This window comes from Taudactylus pleione, unplaced genomic scaffold (genome assembly GCF_031769625.1).
Source record: "Taudactylus pleione unplaced genomic scaffold, aTauple2 ptg000251l, whole genome shotgun sequence".
NCBI classification, from domain to species: Eukaryota; Metazoa; Chordata; class Amphibia; order Anura; family Myobatrachidae; genus Taudactylus; species Taudactylus pleione.
In genome coordinates, this window is record NW_028284653.1 from 10,287,878 (window position 1) to 10,308,003 (window position 20,126).

General features: G+C 48.6%; 1 protein-coding gene across 1 annotated transcript in view; it reads right to left on the minus strand.

The window, feature by feature from the left end:
• Positions 1-20,126, minus strand: part of PMPCB (peptidase, mitochondrial processing subunit beta) — a 52,286-nt gene that overhangs the window by 10,018 nt on the left and 22,142 nt on the right. Inside the window, exons 9-12 of the mRNA XM_088480245.1 lie at positions 17,797-17,957; positions 2,270-2,355; positions 2,071-2,159; positions 51-126 (exon numbers count right to left, since the gene is read on the minus strand). Of these exons, the coding sequence (XP_088336371.1) occupies positions 51-126; positions 2,071-2,159; positions 2,270-2,355; positions 17,797-17,957 (412 nt within the window). The remainder of the gene's footprint in view (positions 1-50; positions 127-2,070; positions 2,160-2,269; positions 2,356-17,796; positions 17,958-20,126) is intronic.

Consider the following 20,126-nt stretch of genomic DNA (forward strand, 5'->3'; position numbering starts at 1 on the left):
AGGTATAGCAAATGGATATCTGATGTGTGAAGTCATAAAATCAGACTTACCAACAGCTGCTACAGCTGGACTCTTATCATAAATGTATTTGGTGCAAACATCTCTTATTGTTTGAGAATCGATCAACTAAATAAAAGGAAAAAAATAAAGATTTAGACAACAGAAATAATTAGGATAAACTGCATTATCACATATAATTACATTTACATAGAATAACTTCTATGGGGTTTTAAATGTAACATTGGGGAAATGTAATATATATTAAAATTGCATAAGGTCTTATTTTCCTGATCACTAGGAGTGAAATGTAATAGCCTGCGACTGGCAAGCATTGCCGAGATTCCAGTGAGTCAGCCCATGATGGTTTTGCCATTTAAATGACTTCCATATTAAAACATTGGGCAGACTCGGAGGACTCTCAGCAATGCCTGCCAGTCGCAGGCTATTACCTAGGGAGAAATGTATGTGAGAGTGAAAGTTGGTGTTTTATAGTCTGGCTTGGCAAATTTAGAAATGCAAAGCCGTTTTCTGCACCCCTCCTCCGAGTACTTTCTAGTGCATCAACACTGCTCTACCTGTTTGAAGCCGGTTATAAAATTGCATGAATAGTTGTGCATGTTACAGCTGCGTGGCTCATCTTCCTCGACAAACATTCACCATCTGCTGATCCACTCTGTCAGTCCCTCCCATTGGTTACCGGTTTTCTACCCTAGTCAGTATAAAATACTTTACTTGAACATACAACCACACCTACATAAATCTCTTCGCTTTTCTGAAAATATCTCCCAACCTGACTTCTCTACCCTGCTCAAGATCTGCGTCTCTCATCGTGTGGATGAGAGATGTAGAGCAGTTACAGGACTTTTTTCAATCTGCACTCGCTCTGTGGAGTGCCCTCCCATGCATAATAAGACTTTCTTCTAGTCTCCAAACCTTCAAGCATTCCCTGAAAACTCACCTCTTCAGAAAAGCTTATCAGATTCCAGAACCACCCACATAAGCTTCATAGCTTCCCTATCTAATTACATCCCCTCTTACAGTCCACACATACCCTCACATTTTTTTTTTCACTTCCTCCCAACCCTAGGCCAACATTCCTGTGTGACTGGATCATACAACTCACCAAGAACCTCTGCACTCTGGCTGGACCATTATGCAATAGGTAGCACCTATCCTTGTGTATCAATAGCTATTTCCTGATAGATTGTACACTTGAAAGCAGGGCCCTCTTAACTTTATGTCTGTCTGGTATTACCCAGTTTGGTTCTATTAGTCTTGTTTCCTATTGTAAAGTGCAATGGAATATGCTGCACTATACAAGAAACTTAAAAAATAATAATGTTACCACCAATGGGACTGATTTTGAGTTGGGAGCAAAGCAAAAATCAAAAAAGCAAGTAACTTTGTATCTGGAACAATCCATTTGCAATGCAAGGGGTGCAAATACATTTATTTTTTTGCATGCAAGGTAATTGCTCCTTTTGCATGTAGCCTACAAATAGTGGACAACTTCATTTTTACAGCGCATTGGAGGTTCAATACACCCCTCAGGGTTAAATCTCTCTGCACATTTTAAATCTACTCCACCTGCCATGCAACATGACTTTGCCAAGGTGCAAAATTACAAGCTTTTGTTTTTTGCTTTAAGCTCAAATCAGAATCAGCACGAATGTGTGCAAATCAGGGTCTCGTTTAACTTAGAAGGAGGAGTGTGGCTCGTGAACAGTGATCCTTTCATGTATTAGGTCTTTATTTTATTTTTTTACATGGCTGTAAAATAAAGGCATAACAAAAATCTGTGTGTGGTCACAAAGATTTTCTCAGGCTGTTTTTTTGGGACACTTTAAAGAGTGGAGAACAGGCAAATGTAACAGAGGTGCCATCAGCATGAAAACGTGTTCCAGCCATAATTGGTGTGGGAAGAAGGGGTGAATGCTTTAATGCAGGGTGCATAAAACACATTATAAGAGATGTTCCATTCCTTCCAAGTGTATATGGTTTAGTATCTGAATTCGGGAAATAATATGTACAGTACATGTAAGTTTATAATATCTAGCACTAAAGGCTTACATCAATTCTTGCTTCCAGTTCAGGCAATGGTATTCTTCGGTTATAACACAACATCTGTCGGCCGATATCCTCACAGATAGGGGTTGATCCTACAGACAGCAAGTAACATGGCATAGTAAAAAAAAATGATATACCGTATATATAAAAAAATATATAAATGTCTAGACTAGGGATTATAGTACTAAAGCAAGTTAATTACCATCCAACTGAAGCAACATGTTGGTTTTCAGTAGATTCTTGGCTCTTGCAACTTCATTTTCTGTGACACTAGTGCAGAGTCTTATCCTAAAAAAAAAAAAGTGAATATTGGAGACTTCATCTACACAAACTACTTGCTACTGTAACTTGTCTAATAGGTAATCAATCTAATTATTAATAAAATGGTACAAGCTCTTGCCTTTTGATGGACATATTTTTCGGATTAATACACTGTATTACTTCTATATCTATACCCTTATTGGGTATTTATTTATTTTGTCTTATGACATATGATGTGTAATGTATTATTGCTCTGATGAATATTTATTTTATTTTTTAAATGATACCAAAGTATCCAATGCCACTTTAAAAGTCAAGGGTTCTGTTAAAACAAAGACTGCAAGACTGTAAAAAAATTCAAGAAAAGCAAACTTAAGAGTTATGCACTTAAAACTATTTATGAAAGTAATTTCCAGCCAATTAGTAGGACCTCAGGGAATAATGGAGAGATACCCTTGTGTCTGTTTTTTTTTTTTTCTCTCTCCTGATTGTACTTTAAAAAAGGTCAATTACTTTTTATGGGCAGTGGTTCAGTGCAGGCACATCAATCATCTGCAAACATGCTGAACCTGACATTATAGTCAGGTTGTTCAGCATGTTTGTCCGATGATAGATGTCTAAACGACCAGCGGGAGCGCACGACACTGGCCGTTTTAGACATTTTTGCAAACAATTGAACGATAAAGTTATCGTTCAATTTAATCTAGTGGATGGGCACCCTAACACTGCTGCTCACCTCTATGGGGGAATTCAAGTGTTTTGTGTGCCGGTGGCCACTAGATGGCGCCAACATGTTTGTAAATGACGTGTGCTGCAAGTGTTTACTAAAACAAAGTACGAGTCATTTGCTGTTTGGAGTTTGCTCTCAGTGGTTCTATATTTTGCCGTTTCTTAAAAATCTCTTGTATTAAACAGTTTTTTGGGAAAACGTTATACCAAACATAACTATTCCTACTGACTATATTTTCCACATTTCTTGGTCTTTTTGGGGTTGGTTTATGTAGGTTTTTGATGTGGCAGTTACAACTTATAACGACATTTTCTATTCAAAATGTACTGAATTTGCTATCCATTTGTTTTATGTGCACTTACTGTTAAATTAATAGGAATACACTAATTGAATTGAAGCAGCAAAGTGTAACTGCGATGCCATCTAAAAGGACAATGTCTGCTGTGGGAGTAACTGCACAGCGAGTAGCCGCGAAAGACGAAGGGCGGAGCGGGATAAAGCCCGACGACAAACTATGACTGATGACTAAAGAGAACGTGATCACCATGCAAATATGAGTCTTCAACAAATTCCCCCTCACAAAGAAAGCAATCGAAGAGTGAACAGAATAGAGGTAATATCACGTCAACGCCTACAAAGTCCGCAAACAATCATGCCACGCCAGATGTGCGGTATTTAACTGTTACCAAAAACGGTCCAACATGATCTTACGGTTATTCTTTTCAGTCATTTTGACTGGCTTTTAACTAGTTATAATACAATTGTGAAATTATAAATACTTAACATACAAATGTGGCTTAACAATGGTACAATGATGTACGCTTCAGAAATATCTTTATGTCATTGTCAACAATATAAATATTAGGAAACACAGAAAGAAAAGGATGATAATTTGCATTAATCATTGTAGGTAAGGGGTAATAAGAACAATCAGAGGGAATAATAACTAGGACACCTAGATAAGAAAAGATAGGATGAGAAAGGTGCAGGTGTAGTGAGTGTATCTCAGGGCTCGACAAAACCCGGGGGCCAGGTCGCTATGGCGACCAGATTTGGTTGCCTGGCGACCAGATTTTCAGCAACCCCCGGGCCCTGTAGTCAGTGGCGGGCTGGGCCGGGGGGCAGGGTGACACAGACTGCACCGCGCGTATAGCGCTTACCGGACGGAGTTCGGTCAGCGCTACACAGTGACTGACAAACACGCTGGCGCCGGCAGCTGTGTGTTTGTTTTGAGTGGCAGCCAATGAGAGTCTGTTAGACTCTCACTGACTGCCGCTGCGCCCACCGCAGGAGCCGCTCCATCTTCTGGCCCCTGCAGTGGGTATTGGGAGAGACGTCTCTAACATAATGTAGAGCGGCCCGGGAGGACGAACGGAGGAGCGGATGGTGGCGGCGGGAGCGGGGATTCAGGTGTTTTGGTTTTTCTCCTTCATCCACTAGGGGACACTGGTTCAAGACAGTGGGGTATAGACGGTGGTAGAGCAGAGCCTGGCACTTTAAATAATTTAGAAGTGTGACTGGCTCCTCCCCCTCTATGCCCCATCAGCCCCAGTTTTTAGAATGTGCCCGAGAGAGCCGGTCGCACATCAGGCTGTCTCCAGCCTTTCTTATTTAGTTTTAGTTTTTATTAACAAGCATTGAGGACAGGCAGGCTGCTTACTGTGGCAGTCTGCCTGCTACGTGGGAGCCGCCGGGAAAGGCACCACACGGCTACTGCAGCCTGTGTCCGGTGACCTAGAGGAGGCGGCACACACCTGGAGTCATCGGACTCTGCGAGGACCCGCCACTGCTGACACCGGCATGTGTCCGGGTTCCTCGCCGCCCCCTCAGCCCAGCATCCCGGCCGCAGCAGTTGTAAGTATAACCACTGCTCCTGATAGCAGGAGCAGTGGATGCATAGCTGGGCTCAGTGACATAATGTCACTGTTAGGAGACCCGACCATCCCCCCCGCACGCACCCGAGTCCCTTATCGGGTAACAGAAGGTGCTAAGTGGGCCCGAAGAACGCGCTGCAGGGCTGTCGCGACTTAATGGCTCCTTCCAGCACCCGCCGCTGCTCTCAGCAGGCAGTGTCCGGGTCTAGGGCTTCTCCATAGTCGGCCAGTTACTAATGTAACGATGACAGGACATCGCGGTCCCGGCTAGCGGGGGTGGAGTTTATTACCAGCGGCCATAGCATCAGCCGCCTATTCCGAATGGCGCGTCCTGCTTATCTAGCGGCGCCATTTGTAGTCGGGCTCTCCCACCTGCCATATTAAGACCTCGCTACTGAAGGTACATGTGTAGCGCTGGGGTAGGCGCGCTGAACGCCTGCCGCATGCGGACGCCTACCATTTCCTCTATCAGGCTGCCTGTCCTGTGCAGCCGGCCAGTCCTGGACAAGGAGTTTATTAAGAGAGACCCACCACGGCTTACAGTGGTCAGTGTCCGGGTCTCTGATTATAGGGAGTGGCTCGATGGCAGCGTTTAGGTCCCCGTTGCACCGCTCACCCTCCCACCCTGTGCACCCGCTATGCAAGGCTTCTGGATTTACTCTCCGGTTAAGTGCACTCCAACTGGGCTGTGTGCACTATAGCAGGCGGGCTAGGGTATCTCCAGCTTAGGAGGTAGGCAGGCACAAGTGTGTCCCATCAGGGAGAGATTACACACAGCAAGGTGTCCCTATGCTACAGCTTGTTTTGCAGCACATGGAAGCATCCACAGTAGAACTACAGGTACCAGCATAGCATGTACGCCGCAAGGGAGGAAGCACAAGCACTGCCTTGGCTATTTAGCAGCTCTCCTCAGAGCAGGCTTCCCTGTTATCCCTAGTCTATAGTAACAGGCTAATAGTACCAGCGCAAGGCTCGGATCCTGCCGCTGCCCTTTCTGTGTGGAGTTTGTATGTTCTCACTGTGCTGGCAGCACTGCCTTAGCTATCAGCATCTCTCATCTAAATATCAGGAGGAGACGCCGCGTCCCGCAGCTCCTGGCTGGGCTGAGCAGGCTTCCCTGTTAGCTACTGCATAGCATAGAGCTAATAGCCTTACGTTATACAATGCAGCGCTGTATGACGTCACGCTGCTACCACAGCAGCACAACTTCAGTGCTCCCGTGAGTTAGCCCCTCTCCTGTCTTGCAGGAGAAACGTTGGTTTATGCGCAGTGTTGCGTCAGGAGCCTTGATGGCTCCCCGTATTCCCGGCACTGACCGGACCTTCAACTACTCCGCTTATACGATTAAGGGGGCTAGCAGCGCTATGCTGAGAAGTGTAGCAGTTTGCGCACACACAGCGTGGTATTCATGATCAAACAGCATTCCCTGCTTCCCTTTTAAGGACAGTAGTTATTACTGCACACAAGCAGTATAGCTCAGGCACTACCTGCAGCAGGAAGTGCTTTAGCGCGGGTCCCTTACGCCTACCACACTGCGAGTGCTTCAGCAAGGGTTGCCTGTCCTTGTATGACAGGAGTTTAGTACTAGCTACAGTGGATAGCTGGTCGCTAGCGGTAGACTAGCCCTATCCCGCTTTTCCACTATGACACCGTGTTAAGCGGTTCTGAAAGGGGCCAGTTGTTCAGCCTATGCATCACGGCTAGAAGCGATGTGCTGACATTCTTCCAGGACCGGTGCACAAACGCAGTCCTGCCAATTGCAGCGCCGCTTGGTTTACCCAGTCAGGCTCCCCTTCGTTCTGTAACATAGGGCGTCTAGATTAATCTAAGGGCCTGTTATGTCATAGCCTCATGGTGTATTAGCTCCACTGTTATGGTGCTGCTGCCAGAACTTATGGTCATAGCATACCCTTCACCCAAGGTTAGCACATTTTTGCGTCCCATCCCCAGGCTTATGCCTCACATTGGCTTCCCATGCATTTGTGGATACCATTTTAGGCTGGTCTTAAAACTTTTCTCCCGTTTTCTGTGCTTACCTTAGAAGGTATGCATAGGTGCATCTTTTTATATCATGTGTTCCCTTTGGCAGCACATACAGGAAGAGGTTAGTGACGCGCAGCTGGTGTGGTTGTTGGCGTTGCTGCCTCACAGCGCTGGGGTCTTCCTGTTGATTCCCACTTCAAAAAATGGGTTCATCTGGTGTTAAGATGGCTCACCTGATAAGGCGAGTATGCCAGTAACAGAAGGGTCCCAGGATCGAAACCAGTCTGGGACAGCACACTGCTAAAATATCCTGCCCCTACGCCGTAACAGAATGACGGCCACCTGCGGCACATGAGCAGTCTATGTATGTATATTGTGTTTTATACTAGCCCTGCTGTATAACACACATGCTGGAGTGATTTTGTCCTTGGGCTCAATTCCTTCCATGGCTTCAAGTATTGCTCATGTTCTAATTTTTAAATGTTACGTCACCTACTAAATTTGTATGTAGGTAAGCGTATCCATTTGTGGATATCGCTTCTTTCCTTACCGTAGGAGCAGCGGTAGGATCTGTTCTTATCAATTTATGTCCAATACCTAGCATATTGATAGAAGGAGGCTGCGATTGGAGGCTGGACTCTCCTGATGCGGTAGTTTGTATAATGACTACGCCTTACACTATCTCTTCCTGGGGATTGGGTTGTGTGTGCATATACATATATATATTTGTGTATATGGGTAGAATGCCTATACTTCCACAATCATTAGATTTACCTATAATCCACACAAGGGAAGCCGCCTGGGATTACCAGAAGCTGTAGGCTATATCCCTACATATTAATATTATAGGGTGGCTCTATAAACTAGTCATGTGCTGCAGCTTACATGGTGATAGTCACAATTCTCTAAGGCATTGCTTCTAGTATGGATCCTAGACATGTCACATGTATATAAAGTTATGTACTTCCACCCTCCTGGAGTTCTAGTTCCATTCCTGCCAGTTTATACGGCACCCCGTTTCGGGGGACCTATTATCATTACAGTGATGCACTGGGTAGTAAACTTGTAAGACGCCCATTTCTTGTATGAATATTTCCTAATAATTGGGAAACAAAAACCTGTGTTTTGTTTAAACTACTGGGGTTATCACTATTGATATCTCCCTTCTTTACTTGGGATAACCAACTCGTTCTATGTCTAAGTACAGGTACTCTTCTCAGTATCTATTCCGGTACTACATATTATTGTAGCATATCTCAATAAAATGGGTCTAAAGTGCCCTTAGGTACAATTCATATCTGGAAGGCCTAGGGCCACTTGCCGATATAGGCAGGGTCAGACCTGAGTTATATTAGACTGGTCGGCATAAGACGCACTTCACCAATAGAAATATTTATGCAAGGATACTTAAACTAGCAGACCGTTTTTGGGGTTGTATGTATAATCTAACACGGCTATACAGATACACGTCTCTAATGGAACAGGCTCAGGTATAGAGTCCTGTTCTACGACCTTCTTGTCTCGACTAAAATTTTGCTAGTTTCCACAGGTGTTTTCTACTGCACATCTCCAGACTGAAGTCTGTGCTGTAGAGCAATTGGTCTTAGCCCACTGAAGCTACTCTCTATACCTAATGTGGTGGGTTGCTGTGTGATGGTAAAGGTCAGTGACATTCTACATAGCGTCCAGAGGGATTCTGGTCGCTCAAAGGTAAGAGCTTACTAATGCCTCGGATGATGCTCCTAATTCATGCAACCTGACATACATAGCTTTATTCTCCCTTACGCACCCTAGCTGCTGTCCTAGCAGCCATCCGCTCTTTTAATCAGTTGGCTCTACACTTTAGAGTTTTCCTGGAGTGTGGGTGGTGCATAATTACAACACTGGATTGGCGACACTATTCTACTAGAACCTGTTAAGGTTCTGGACCGAAGCACACCTATAGGCTATTGCACATCTTTACATAAGTGTGATCCGCGCAGGGGACCTGGTTGGGTTCCTGTTCAGTATCTGTTGATATTTTTATCACACTCACATGGTTGTCCTAGTGCTCTGGCCTTGTTGTATGGGATGCTTCCCTATATTGATAGCTCTCCCTGGGTGGCTGTTGCATTCGTGCTGTTTTACTGTTAGATTCCTGGTTGTTTTCATACTATGTTCGGGCCAGCAGTTGGTACTAACTACGCACTTACATCATGTTGGAAGTTATCTGTTATTTCCTTTTAACGGCAGCATTTCAGTTCCTGTTTTATCCCGGTTTTCAAAATGGGTTGTACTTCCGTCTGACCCTCTGGAAGGTATTGTAGTCTCAATCCTCTCTCTCTCTCTCTCTCTCGCCTCGGTCTCACGCCCAGTGGGATCTCCACTCGTTGGAGACTTCTATGGTCTAGCCCTTCCACTGGTTAACAACTTTGTTGTAGTTGGACCTCAAGGATGGTTCGGGGCGACTGTTCAGTCTTGTCTTTTGACTCCCTGCATACTCTTGTTGGGAGTCTGTGGACAGGATCAGCTCTATCTGTAGTTTGGTATTGTTATACTTTTATATATACGATTATGTCCAGCAGTGCTGGGATTCTGCTGTCTGCGGCTGCTGCAGCTGCCTGTTTAGACTCTAGTAAGGTTCTCGAGTTTGTGCTCGTTTACTGCCCTTCTCCTATAGATTCTTGTTGGGGCTCTCTGCCACCAACAGTCCGGTTTGGTCTATTTCAGCTGAGATTACAGATTCTGACGTTTCCCACCTGTGTTTGTTCTCTCAACAGCTGTTCTGTTCCTTTTGACTTGCACTGTAAGTTGTGGAATTTTCTGTGACTGTTTAGTGAGGAGTAGTGTTTGTCTCCTGTGCTACGACACTTGTTCCTCAGCTTCCGCTGGGCCTCAGGTTCTTGGCGGTCCCTATTTCGGTTTGGCCAAGGGATCAGCAAGTTCTCCGCGCTCCCACCCGGGAGGTTGGCTTTGGGACGTCCCCACTGTCTTGAACTCCAGTGTCCCCTAGTGGATGAAGGAGAAAACAGGATTTTGGTACTTACCGATAAATCCCTTTCTCCGATTCCACAGGGGACACTGGACGCCCGCCCAGCGCTGCGTACCTGCCGTTTTGTTTGGTTTCTATAGTTGTGTGACTGCAGGGTTCCCTGCAGTGGGTTCCTCTGTTCTACTTCAGTCGGTCTTGTTCCGTTCTGTGGTCTTCTCCTTTTCCTCTTTTTTTTTTTTTTTTTTTTCCTGTTGTCCTCCGTCTCCTCTCGGGCTCAGTTCTTAAACTGGGGCTGATGGGGCATAGAGGGGGAGGAGCCAGTCACACTTCTAAATTATTTAAAGTGCCAGGCTCTGCTCTACCACCGTCTATACCCCACTGTCTTGAACTCCAGTGTCCCCTGTGGAATCGGAGAAAGGGATTTATCGGTAAGTACCAAAATCCTGTTTTTTTTACGTGTGGCACTACAAGGGGGAGAGCACTACTGGGGGCACTAGAAGGGGGAGAACACTACTGGGGGCACTACAAGGGGGAGAACACTACTGGGGGGTGCACTACAAGGGGGAGAACACTACTGGGGGGTGCACTACAAGGGGGAGAGCAATATTGGGGGCACTACAAGGGGGAGAGCAATATTGGGGGCACTACAAGGGTGGGGGCACTACAAGGGGGAGAGCAATATTGGGGGCACTACAAGGGTGGGGGCACTACAAGGGGGAGAGCACTACTGGGGGCACTACAAGGGGGAAAGCACTACAAGGGGGAGAGCACTACTGTGCACTACAACGGGGATTACTACTGGGGGCACTACAAGGGGGAGAGCACTACTGTGGGCACTACAAGGGGGGGGTGACTACTACTTGGGGCAGTGCATGGGGGGAACCACTTCTGGGGGCACTGATTAAAGGGGCACTACATAGGGGGACCACTACTGGGGGCACTATATATGGGGACCACTACTGGGGGCACTGCATAGGGGGTGTGGCCGCTACTGGAGGCACTGCATAAGGGGGGTGGCCACTACTGGGGCACTGTATAAGGGGAAGGGGTTACTAGGGCACTGTATGGGGGGCGGTACTAAGGACAATGCATAGTGGGGACTACTACTGGGGGCACTGCATAGGGGGGACTACTACTGGGGGCACTGAAGAGGGGGGACTACAATTGGCGGCACTGCAGAGGGGGGACCACTACTCTGAGCACTGCATAGGGGTGCCCAAAGCATATTCTTGCATCTGGGCCCATCACTCTCTAGTTTGCCCACTGCCGGCGGTGGCTATGCTTGCCCAGGGTTTTTTGGCTGCGGAGGGGTGGTCTTTCTGGGGGTTGGTTGCCTGGAGAGGCGGGTTAGCTGCTCAATAATGTGGCTGTGGGAGAGTGGTTTACCTGGAGTACCCCGTTAGTGGTGTGGCCATGGGGGTTGGTTGCCTGGGGCGTAGGTGCTCAGTAATGCTACCCTGGGGGAATGGGGGGGGGGGTCTGGCTCCTACACTTTCATCCTGGCTCCTAGGTTTTAGAAAAAACAAGAGATATGGTAAGAACTTACCTTTGTTATCTCTGTTTCTACGAAGTCCATAGGGTCCACAGGGTGACCTTGGGTATAGCTGGATCCTGGATCCTCGGGCACCACGGAGTTAAAGCTTTTAGCTGCTCCCAGGATGCACTTGGGTCCAACCTCCCCTATACCCCGCCCCCGAGCCACAGGCACCTCAGTTGGTAAGCAGCCCAGGCCGGAGGAGGAGACGAAACAGAGAGAAGGAAGACTGGAACACACAAGAACCATACTCACAGAAATGGGAGACGGAAAACCGGTGACCAGTCACAGAACCCATATGAAGCCAGGTGCGTCAGGGCGGGTGCCCTGTGGACCCTATGGACTTCGTAGAAACAGAGATAACAAAGGTAAGTTCTTACCATATCTCTTGTTTTCTACTTCAGGGTCCATAGGGGTCCACAGAGTGACCTTGGGGATGTCCCAAAGCAGTCCAACTAAGGGCGGGGACGCTCCTGTGCTGATAGGAGAACCCGGCGCCCAAAGGATGCATCCTGAGAGGCAAAGGTGTCAAACGCATAGAACCTCAAAAAGGTCTGAATGGAAGACCAGGTGGCCGCCTTACAGAGCTGAACAGCAGAGGCGCCACGGCTAGCAGCCCAAGAAGGGCCCACGGACCGAGTGGAATGAGCCTTAACAGAGGCTGGCACAGGTAAACCCTCCTGCATATAAGCCTCAATAATAACAGAACAAAGCCAACGGGCTAGAGTCTGTTTGTTGGCAGGCCAACCCCTCTTGTGAAAACCAAAGAGGATAAACAAAGAATCCGACTTCCTCACAGAACTAGTCCGGTCCACATAAACCTGGAGTGCCCTTACAACGTCTAAGGAAGTCTCCCCAGCCGAAAGATCAGGTGACTGAAAGGCTGGTACAACAATTTCCTGATTAATGTGGAACCTGGAAACCACCTTAGGCAGGAAATCAGGACGAGTGCGAAGCACCGCTCTGTCCTGATGAAAAATCAGAAAAGGGGGACGACAAGAAAGCGCCCCCAAATCTGAAACCCTCCTGGCAGAAGCAATTGCCAAGAGGAAAACAGTTTTAAAAGTTAGCCACTTGAGCTCCACTGACTCCAAGGGCTCAAAAGGAGGACCCTGTAAGGCCCTAAGAACCACCGCCAAATCCCACGGGGCCACAGGTGGCACAAAGGGAGGCTGGATTCTCAAAACACCCTGGAAAAAGGTGTGTACGTCCGGCATAGCAGCGATCCTGCGCTGGAACCACACCGACAGACCAGACACGTGTACCTTCAGTGAAGAAAGACGTAATCCTAAGTCCAAACCGGACTGAAGGAAAGCCAGAATACGCGAAACTCGGAACACCTGGGGATCATAGTTTGTGGCCTCGCACCACTGAAAGTAAGTGTGCCACACTCTGTGATAGATCCTCGCGGAAGCAGGCTTGCGCGCCCTCAGCATGGTGGTAATAACGGAGCTAGAAAAGCCCCGAGACCTCAGGACGGCTGTCTCAAGAGCCACGCCGTCAAAGATAGTCGACCCAGATCCGGGTGAAGACAGGGCCCCTGAGACAACAGGTCCCGCCGTTGAGGTAGGAGGTACGGAGCGTCGATGGACAGGCTCCGCAGATCGGAGTACCACGGCCTTCTGGGCCACGCTGGGGCCACCAGGATCAGTGTGCCTCCGTCCTGTTTGAACTTGCGCAGGACCCGAGGCAGCAGAGATATCGGAGGGAACAAGTAAGCCAGTTGAAACAGCCATTTCACCGACAGCGCGTCTATCAGACTTGCGCCTGCGTCCCTTGTCCTTGACCCGTACACAGGCAGCTTGTGATTGTAACGGGACGCCATCAGGTCCAGCTCTGGCAGCCCCCACTTGTCCACGAGTAGTTGGAATACCTCTGGATGAAGCGACCATTCCCCGGGATGCACATCGTAACGGCTGAGGAAGTCTGCCTCCCAATTGAGGACTCCTGGGATGAAAACTGCAGAGAGAGCTGGAAGATAGCGTTCCGCCCAAGCCAGGACGCGAGACACCTCCGACATCGCAGCTCGACTGCGAGTCCCTCCCTGGTGATTGATGTACGCCACCGTGGTGGCGTTGTCTGACTGCACCTGAACGGCCCTTCCGTGAAGAGCGGTGCCGGACGACTGCAGGGCTCTGTATACTGCCCGCAGTTCCAGGATGCTGATGGGAAGAATCGCTTCCTCCGCCGACCAACGACCCTGAAGTGACAAGGAGCCTGTCACCGCCCCCCAACCCCGGAGACTGGCATCTGTCGTGAGCAGAACCCATTCCGGGATCCAAAAGGGGCGCCCCTCCAGGAGATGCGCTGTCTGCAGCCACCAGGCTAGGGACAGACGCACCTCCGAGGACAACACCAGCATCTGAGAGCGGATCCTGTGTGGCAATCCGTTCCATTCTGAAAGAATCAGCCCCTGCAGGGGCCTGGAATGGAACTGGGCAAACTCCACCATGTCGAATGCCGACACCATGGACCCCAAAACTCTCATCGCTGAGTGCACCGACACTCTGCCACTGCTCAGACAACTGTGAATCCGCAGCTGTAAGGAGGAGACCTTCTCTGGAGTCAGAAAAATCCGTTGCTGACGAGAGTCCAGCAGGGCCCCCAAATGAACCATCCGTTGTGATGGGATGAGGGAGGATTTCTTCCAGTTGATCAACCAGCCGTGCGCCTGTAGACAAGCGACCGTCAGGTGGAGATGCTGGATCAGTACCTCCGGGGAGCTTGCCAGCAAGAGGAGGTCGTCTAGATACGGTAGCAACCGTATCCCCTGGCTCCGAAGGTGAGCCGCCATGACCGCCATCACCTTGGTAAATACCCTTGGTGCCGTGGAGAGACCAAAGGGTAGAGCCCTGAATTGGTAGTGGTTGTGGAGAATAGCAAACCGCAGAAACCGTTGGTGCGATGTTGCTATAGGCACATGGAGGTAGGCGTCCTGGATATCCAGGGAGACCATATAATCCCCCGGGTTCCATCGCCAGTATGATGGAAGGCAAAGTTTCCATCCTGAATTTGGGAACCCTGAGAAACCTGTTCAGGGACTTCAAATGGAGGATGGGGCGATGAGAGCCATTGGGTTTCTGCACCAGAAACAGCGTAGAGTAATACCCCATCCCACGTTGAGACTGTGGTACGCGTATAATGACCCCCGCCGTCAGCAAGGCCTCTATGGCTTCCTGAACCTGCAAGGCCTTGGTTTTGTCCTGAGAAGGACTTGTGCAAAAAAACTGGCAAGGCGGCCTGTGCCGAAAAGACAGGGCGTACCCCTGGGAGACCACTTCTCGCACCCAGGCATCCGTGGTGGTATTGTGCCAGCACTGGGCGAATTGAAGAAGTCGGCCTCCCACTCTGGGGTCCCCCAGAGGGAGGCCCGTCCCATCACGCAGAAGGCTTATCTTCTGGCTTGGAAGAAGGGCGCCTAGCACTCCAGGCTTGCTTCTTTGGCTTTGAGGCGGTCTTGGGTGCGGACTGCCTCGGGAAGGACTGACCCTTTGCCTTGCCCTGAACCCGAAAGGAACGAAACGCCGAGCTCCGGACCTTAGCAGGTGTAGTAGCTGAAGGGAGGAAGGCTGACTTGGATTTTGCCAGGGTATCTACTATTTTGTCCAGGTCCGGACCAAATAGTAATTCCCCATTAAAAGGTAAGGCCTCCAAGCCTTTCTTTGAATCCGCGTCTGCTCTTCAAGACCGCAACCACAAGGATCTACGAGCAGACACTGCTGCCGCCGAAACTCTAGAGGTCAACAGGCTAGCATCCAAAGATGCTTCTCCAATGTAGGAGGCGGCATCTCTCATCTGTCCTAACAACGCCCTCTGGACGTCCGGAGATTCATTCGTAAACGTGTCCCACCCCTCAATGGCCTTGGCCACCCAGGAGATGGCCATGGACGGCCGGGCTACAGCCCCTGAGAGAGAATAAATAGACTTTAGACAAGTCTCCACCTTCCTGTCCGTTGGATCCTTCAGCGAGGATATAGACGGCAATGGCAAAGTAGCACTCCTGATGAGGCGTGTTACATGGGAATCGACTGCAGGCGGAGTTTCCCATTTCTTACAATGCGCTTCCGGGAATGGATAATTGGACGCCAAGCGTTTCTGTGGCAGGAAACGCTTACTGGGCGTCTGCCAGGCCACCGCCATGTGATCAGTCAACTGATCAGACAAGGGGAATGCTGTAGAAGTAACCTTAGCTTTTTTAAAACTAGGATACCTTGACTTGGGAGCGGGTGTCTCATCCTCAATCAGAAGAATAGCCCGCACCGCCTTAACCAGAGCCCGCACATTGATGGAAGACTTAGTGTCTACCTCCTGGACTGAGGCATCTGAGGCTGAGTCATCCTGTACCTCACCATCATCCGAGAACCCCTCAGAATCCGAAAGATGCGCAGCCTGTGCCATGACTGAGCGTTTAGACGCCCTGGAGGGCACGTCACTGCGCAACATCGACTGAAAAGCCGAAGATGCTGCCGCCAAATCTTGGACAGTGTGGGAAAGCGCATCCACCCAGGGTGGAGGAGCTGTCACAGGAGCCTGAAACGGCACCACAGCCGGCTGTGCCACAGGGGTGGACTGAATATACATTGGCAACCCCGCATAGGGACCAACAGGCTGAGACCCCGGGGGAGTCTGCAATAATTGTGGGACACCCGGGGAATGGGGGATGGCAGGCTGGGGCAACGCCCTAGTAGGGGCGGCAGTCGGGACCGACAGACGGTCCGCGATGGACACCAGCACCTGGGAAAACATCGCTCATGGTGGCTCCTGCGAAATGGGAGGTTTAGACGTACCAGGGACCGCCTGGCACCGTCCGCACAGGCCGTCCTGTGACAAATCCTCCCTATCCACTCCTGCAGAACAGCGCCTGCAGGAGAACAATGCTGGAGCCCCGGAGTGCTCAATCTCCTCCTCAGACATGACTTAGGAAGAAAACGTGCGCACTCACCAGTGTGCTGAACAACAGCCCACAATATGGCACCGTGTAGCACACAACTGTATGTGACGGACCTCACAAATACGTGATCTATATAGGTGAGGTCAGTAGAAACACCCTTCCCCCGCACACCTGTAGGGCTTGTAGGAGAAGGAAAGGGATAGGTACAGGCTGACAGTAAGTAGAAAAAAGACACAGACAGGCAGCACTAGCAAAAGTCACATACCATGCAGGAAGATATACTCACTGCACCTTTCCACTACAATCAACCTCCCAGATTCAGTGTCTGGGAGGGCTATAGTGCTGTGTACGCTGTCCTTGTCGGGGGAGAGGTACACAGGGGGACCGGTCCGCGTGCTCCCTGAGAGTATCCACGCTGCCAGTAAGAAAATGGCCGCTGGAGACCTCAGAGGAGGAGTGGCCCGAGTAGCTGCAGCTCAGCGACGCCAGACTCCGAGCTGAAAGGCGCGCTGAGCTGAGGGGAGGAGCCGCTGACAGGGAAGGCTTCCTCCCCTGGCTAGCATATTAACCCCCAAGGTTGCGGCATCCCGCTTGCCGCTTAATTACCCTGGTGGTCTAGTGGTCTGGCGGGGTATGCCTCCGATGGAGGGGGGGCCCGCCGCCACCGCTAGCGCCCCCGGTCTGTCCCCTAGACCGGGGGCATGGGACTGCATATGAAAGGCATTACCCGCGCACCGCCGCTAATCAGCGGTGCGCGGCTTACCTGATCTCCCCGGCGTCTTCCGGCAGCAGTCCCGGGGGAAGCCAGAGACCGGCTAGTACAGACTCTGGCTTCCCCCGCCGCGATCCCCAGTTCAGTGCTGGCGTCGCGGCGCCAGCAGGGAGAAGGAGCGGCAGCGTGGGCGTCTGTACAGACAGCCCATCGCTGCCGCTCTGGAAAAAAAGAAAAAACTGTAGTCAAAAAATAAATAAATTTAACTAAGTTAAAAAAGCTTTAGGGGGCTGCTCCTGCAGACCCCCCCCGCAGGGTGACCCGACTCCGGCCGGGCACCATCTTAAACTGAGGTGCCTGTGGCTCGGGGGCGGGGTATAGGGGAGGTTGGACCCAAGTGCATCCTGGGAGCAGCTAAAAGCTTTAACTCCGTGGTGCCCGAGGATCCAGGATCCAGCTATACCCAAGGTCACCCTGTGGACCCCTATGGACCCTGAAGTAGAAATTTGTCAAGCCCTGGTGTATCTGCATATAGAGAAGAGGGATCAGCATATGAATAAAGGCAGTTTGCCTACACAACTTTTATTCTGAGTGGGACAGACCAAGGTAGCCACCCAGTCAGCTTCTAGGAACACGGAGTTCTGATCAGATTTAAAATTCTCCGGATGAAGAGGGTGTAGTTTTGAGGGGGGCTCATGTATAAGGTAAAATATCATATTAAATAAAGTTTTATAGATTTGATTACCGTAGTTTAGAAAATATTTTTCACTTACCACTCTCTCTGCACAAAGTGCATCATATCTTCCACTGTGTTTGGTTCACAAACCATGTACAAGCCCCAAAGACCGGTGTCAGTGTAACAGGTATTGAAGGACTGGAAGCTATGGCACAGGTTTCCGTGACAGGTGATCTGAGCAAGTTTACTGGATAAATTCTACTCAAAGACGAGAAAAAAAAACACAACTCATACATAGGTGTCTCTATGGAACAGGACAAGGTTCAGTATTCGTAATGCTGCTGTCCTGCAAGTAAACAGGCCTAGAAAATGAGCTCTAACAAACTAATTGGGCATATAAAATGCATATTTATTGCTTTGGGCAAACATGGGATTTATGGGACTTTTCTAAAATACATTGGAGCAAACTAGCTACTTTGGAGTATAGGAGTGAACATACTACATCATTAAAAGGTGGAAAAAGAAACTGAATTTTATTTTATTTTGCTAAACTTTGTCCAATTTGAATTGGTCTCTTTATGGTTATATCCAGGTGTAATATAGTAAGTTTCAGCTCCATTGATTTTCTACAGATGTGTCCTCATACACTATTGCTGTAGTTGCGCCAAACAGCCCCTCTCGGCGCAGCAGGTCCCGTGAGACTCTTGTAGCGTAGAGTGCCTTTCGCCTGAAAGTGCTGCTTAGTAGCAAAGCGCTGCTAGTACGTCACACCAGGAGACTGCACTGATTCATTTGTTGTGACACTTGTATATAGGTGTGAACCTGAGTCTGAATCTGTTTCCGAAGTGCTACGATGCAGCGACTTCGGCTTTTTTCCATGCCAACTTCTGTTGTGCCTGGTATTTCTGTGTGCAACAAGCTGTATACAAGTATCGTACATCAGATTAATTAGTGCAGTCTCGTTGTGCGTCCTTGTTACATCACATTGCGATTAAGACACATTTTCAGGAGAAAAAGATGCTCGGTGCCAGCATTGTTGCACAGGACCTGGCAGCTCACTAGGCCTCTCGCGCCACATGGTGTACTGAGGCTAGATGTATGAGGACACATCTCTAGGTGCGATATGTTAATGAGGTCATTGGACATTAATGCCAGAAGAGGAGTAGACTATTATTAAATAAATACCTGCACATAATAGCACCGACAGATACATCATGTGGCCAACAGCATTCTCTCCTGTCTTTCCTGTCTCTATGATCACATCACACCCATGGTTGTAGATGATTCTTTGCCAGCTAAGCAATTTATAATGGTGAGTGTGTTCTTCGCCAGCTAAGCAATTTATAATGGTGAGTGTGTTCTTCGCCAGCTAAGCAATTTATAATGGTGAGTGTGTTCTTCGCCAGCTAAGCAATTTATAATGGTGAGTGTGTTCTTCGCCAGCTAAACAATTTATAATGGTGAGTGTGTTCTTCGCCAGCTAAGCAATTTATAATGGTGTGTTCTTCGCCAGCTAAGCAATTTATAATGGTGATAGTGTTCTTCGCCAGCTAAGCAATTTATAATGGTGAGTGTGTCAAAATGTTTGGAAAGGCCCAGAAGGCCTTATAGGAGACTGCAGCAGAATTCATACCCAGGCTGTGGGTCACATCAGAGGCAGGGGAAGCACCATTAGAAGTGGTTGGCTCGAATTTGGAGTTGTGTGGAGGTATTCAACATACGGCTCTCCTGCTGCTGTGGAACTGCACATCCCAGCATGCACTTCCACAGTTTTGCTATTAGGGCATGCTTAAACTGTGGCAGGGAATGCTGGGATGTGACGTTCCACAGAAGCTTGAGGTCCGCATGTTGATTATCCCTGGCCCTGCATGGTAGGTTACGTTAATAACTATGACGTGAAATTCTTAGACAAGTATATTCCCCATATTGCTCTGTCCTTTACCCCAGGGTTTTTTTTTTTGGTTTTTTTTTAAGACTAGCTAGTGAAGTTGGGACCTTACAATCTGTGGAACTACCTATATGCTCAGATACACTAGTTTTCAAGTAATTCTGTCTCCCTATTTTGCACTGACAAATGTCTTTGTTAACAAAAATCAAAGTGCCTAGTGTAACAGAGTTTCTTCCCAGATTTCTCTCTGACTGCTCTCCAAGTATGGGGTCACTAAATTGTTTGGGTTTTTTTGGAATTATTGAACAGCACTCATGTTATAAACAGTTTTTCTTTTCTTGTTACCCAATATGTTATAGCTGGTTACTGCTCAGACTGCTAATCTGGCGTGACTAACATTGCTAATCTATTTTACAAATGTAAATCCAGAAATTCAGTTCCTATGTACACCATGGAAATAGGCATTGGGAACTGGCTCACACAGAACCGATACTACACGCAATGCATGTGCAGTCATCTTAGGCATGAACACACCTCAT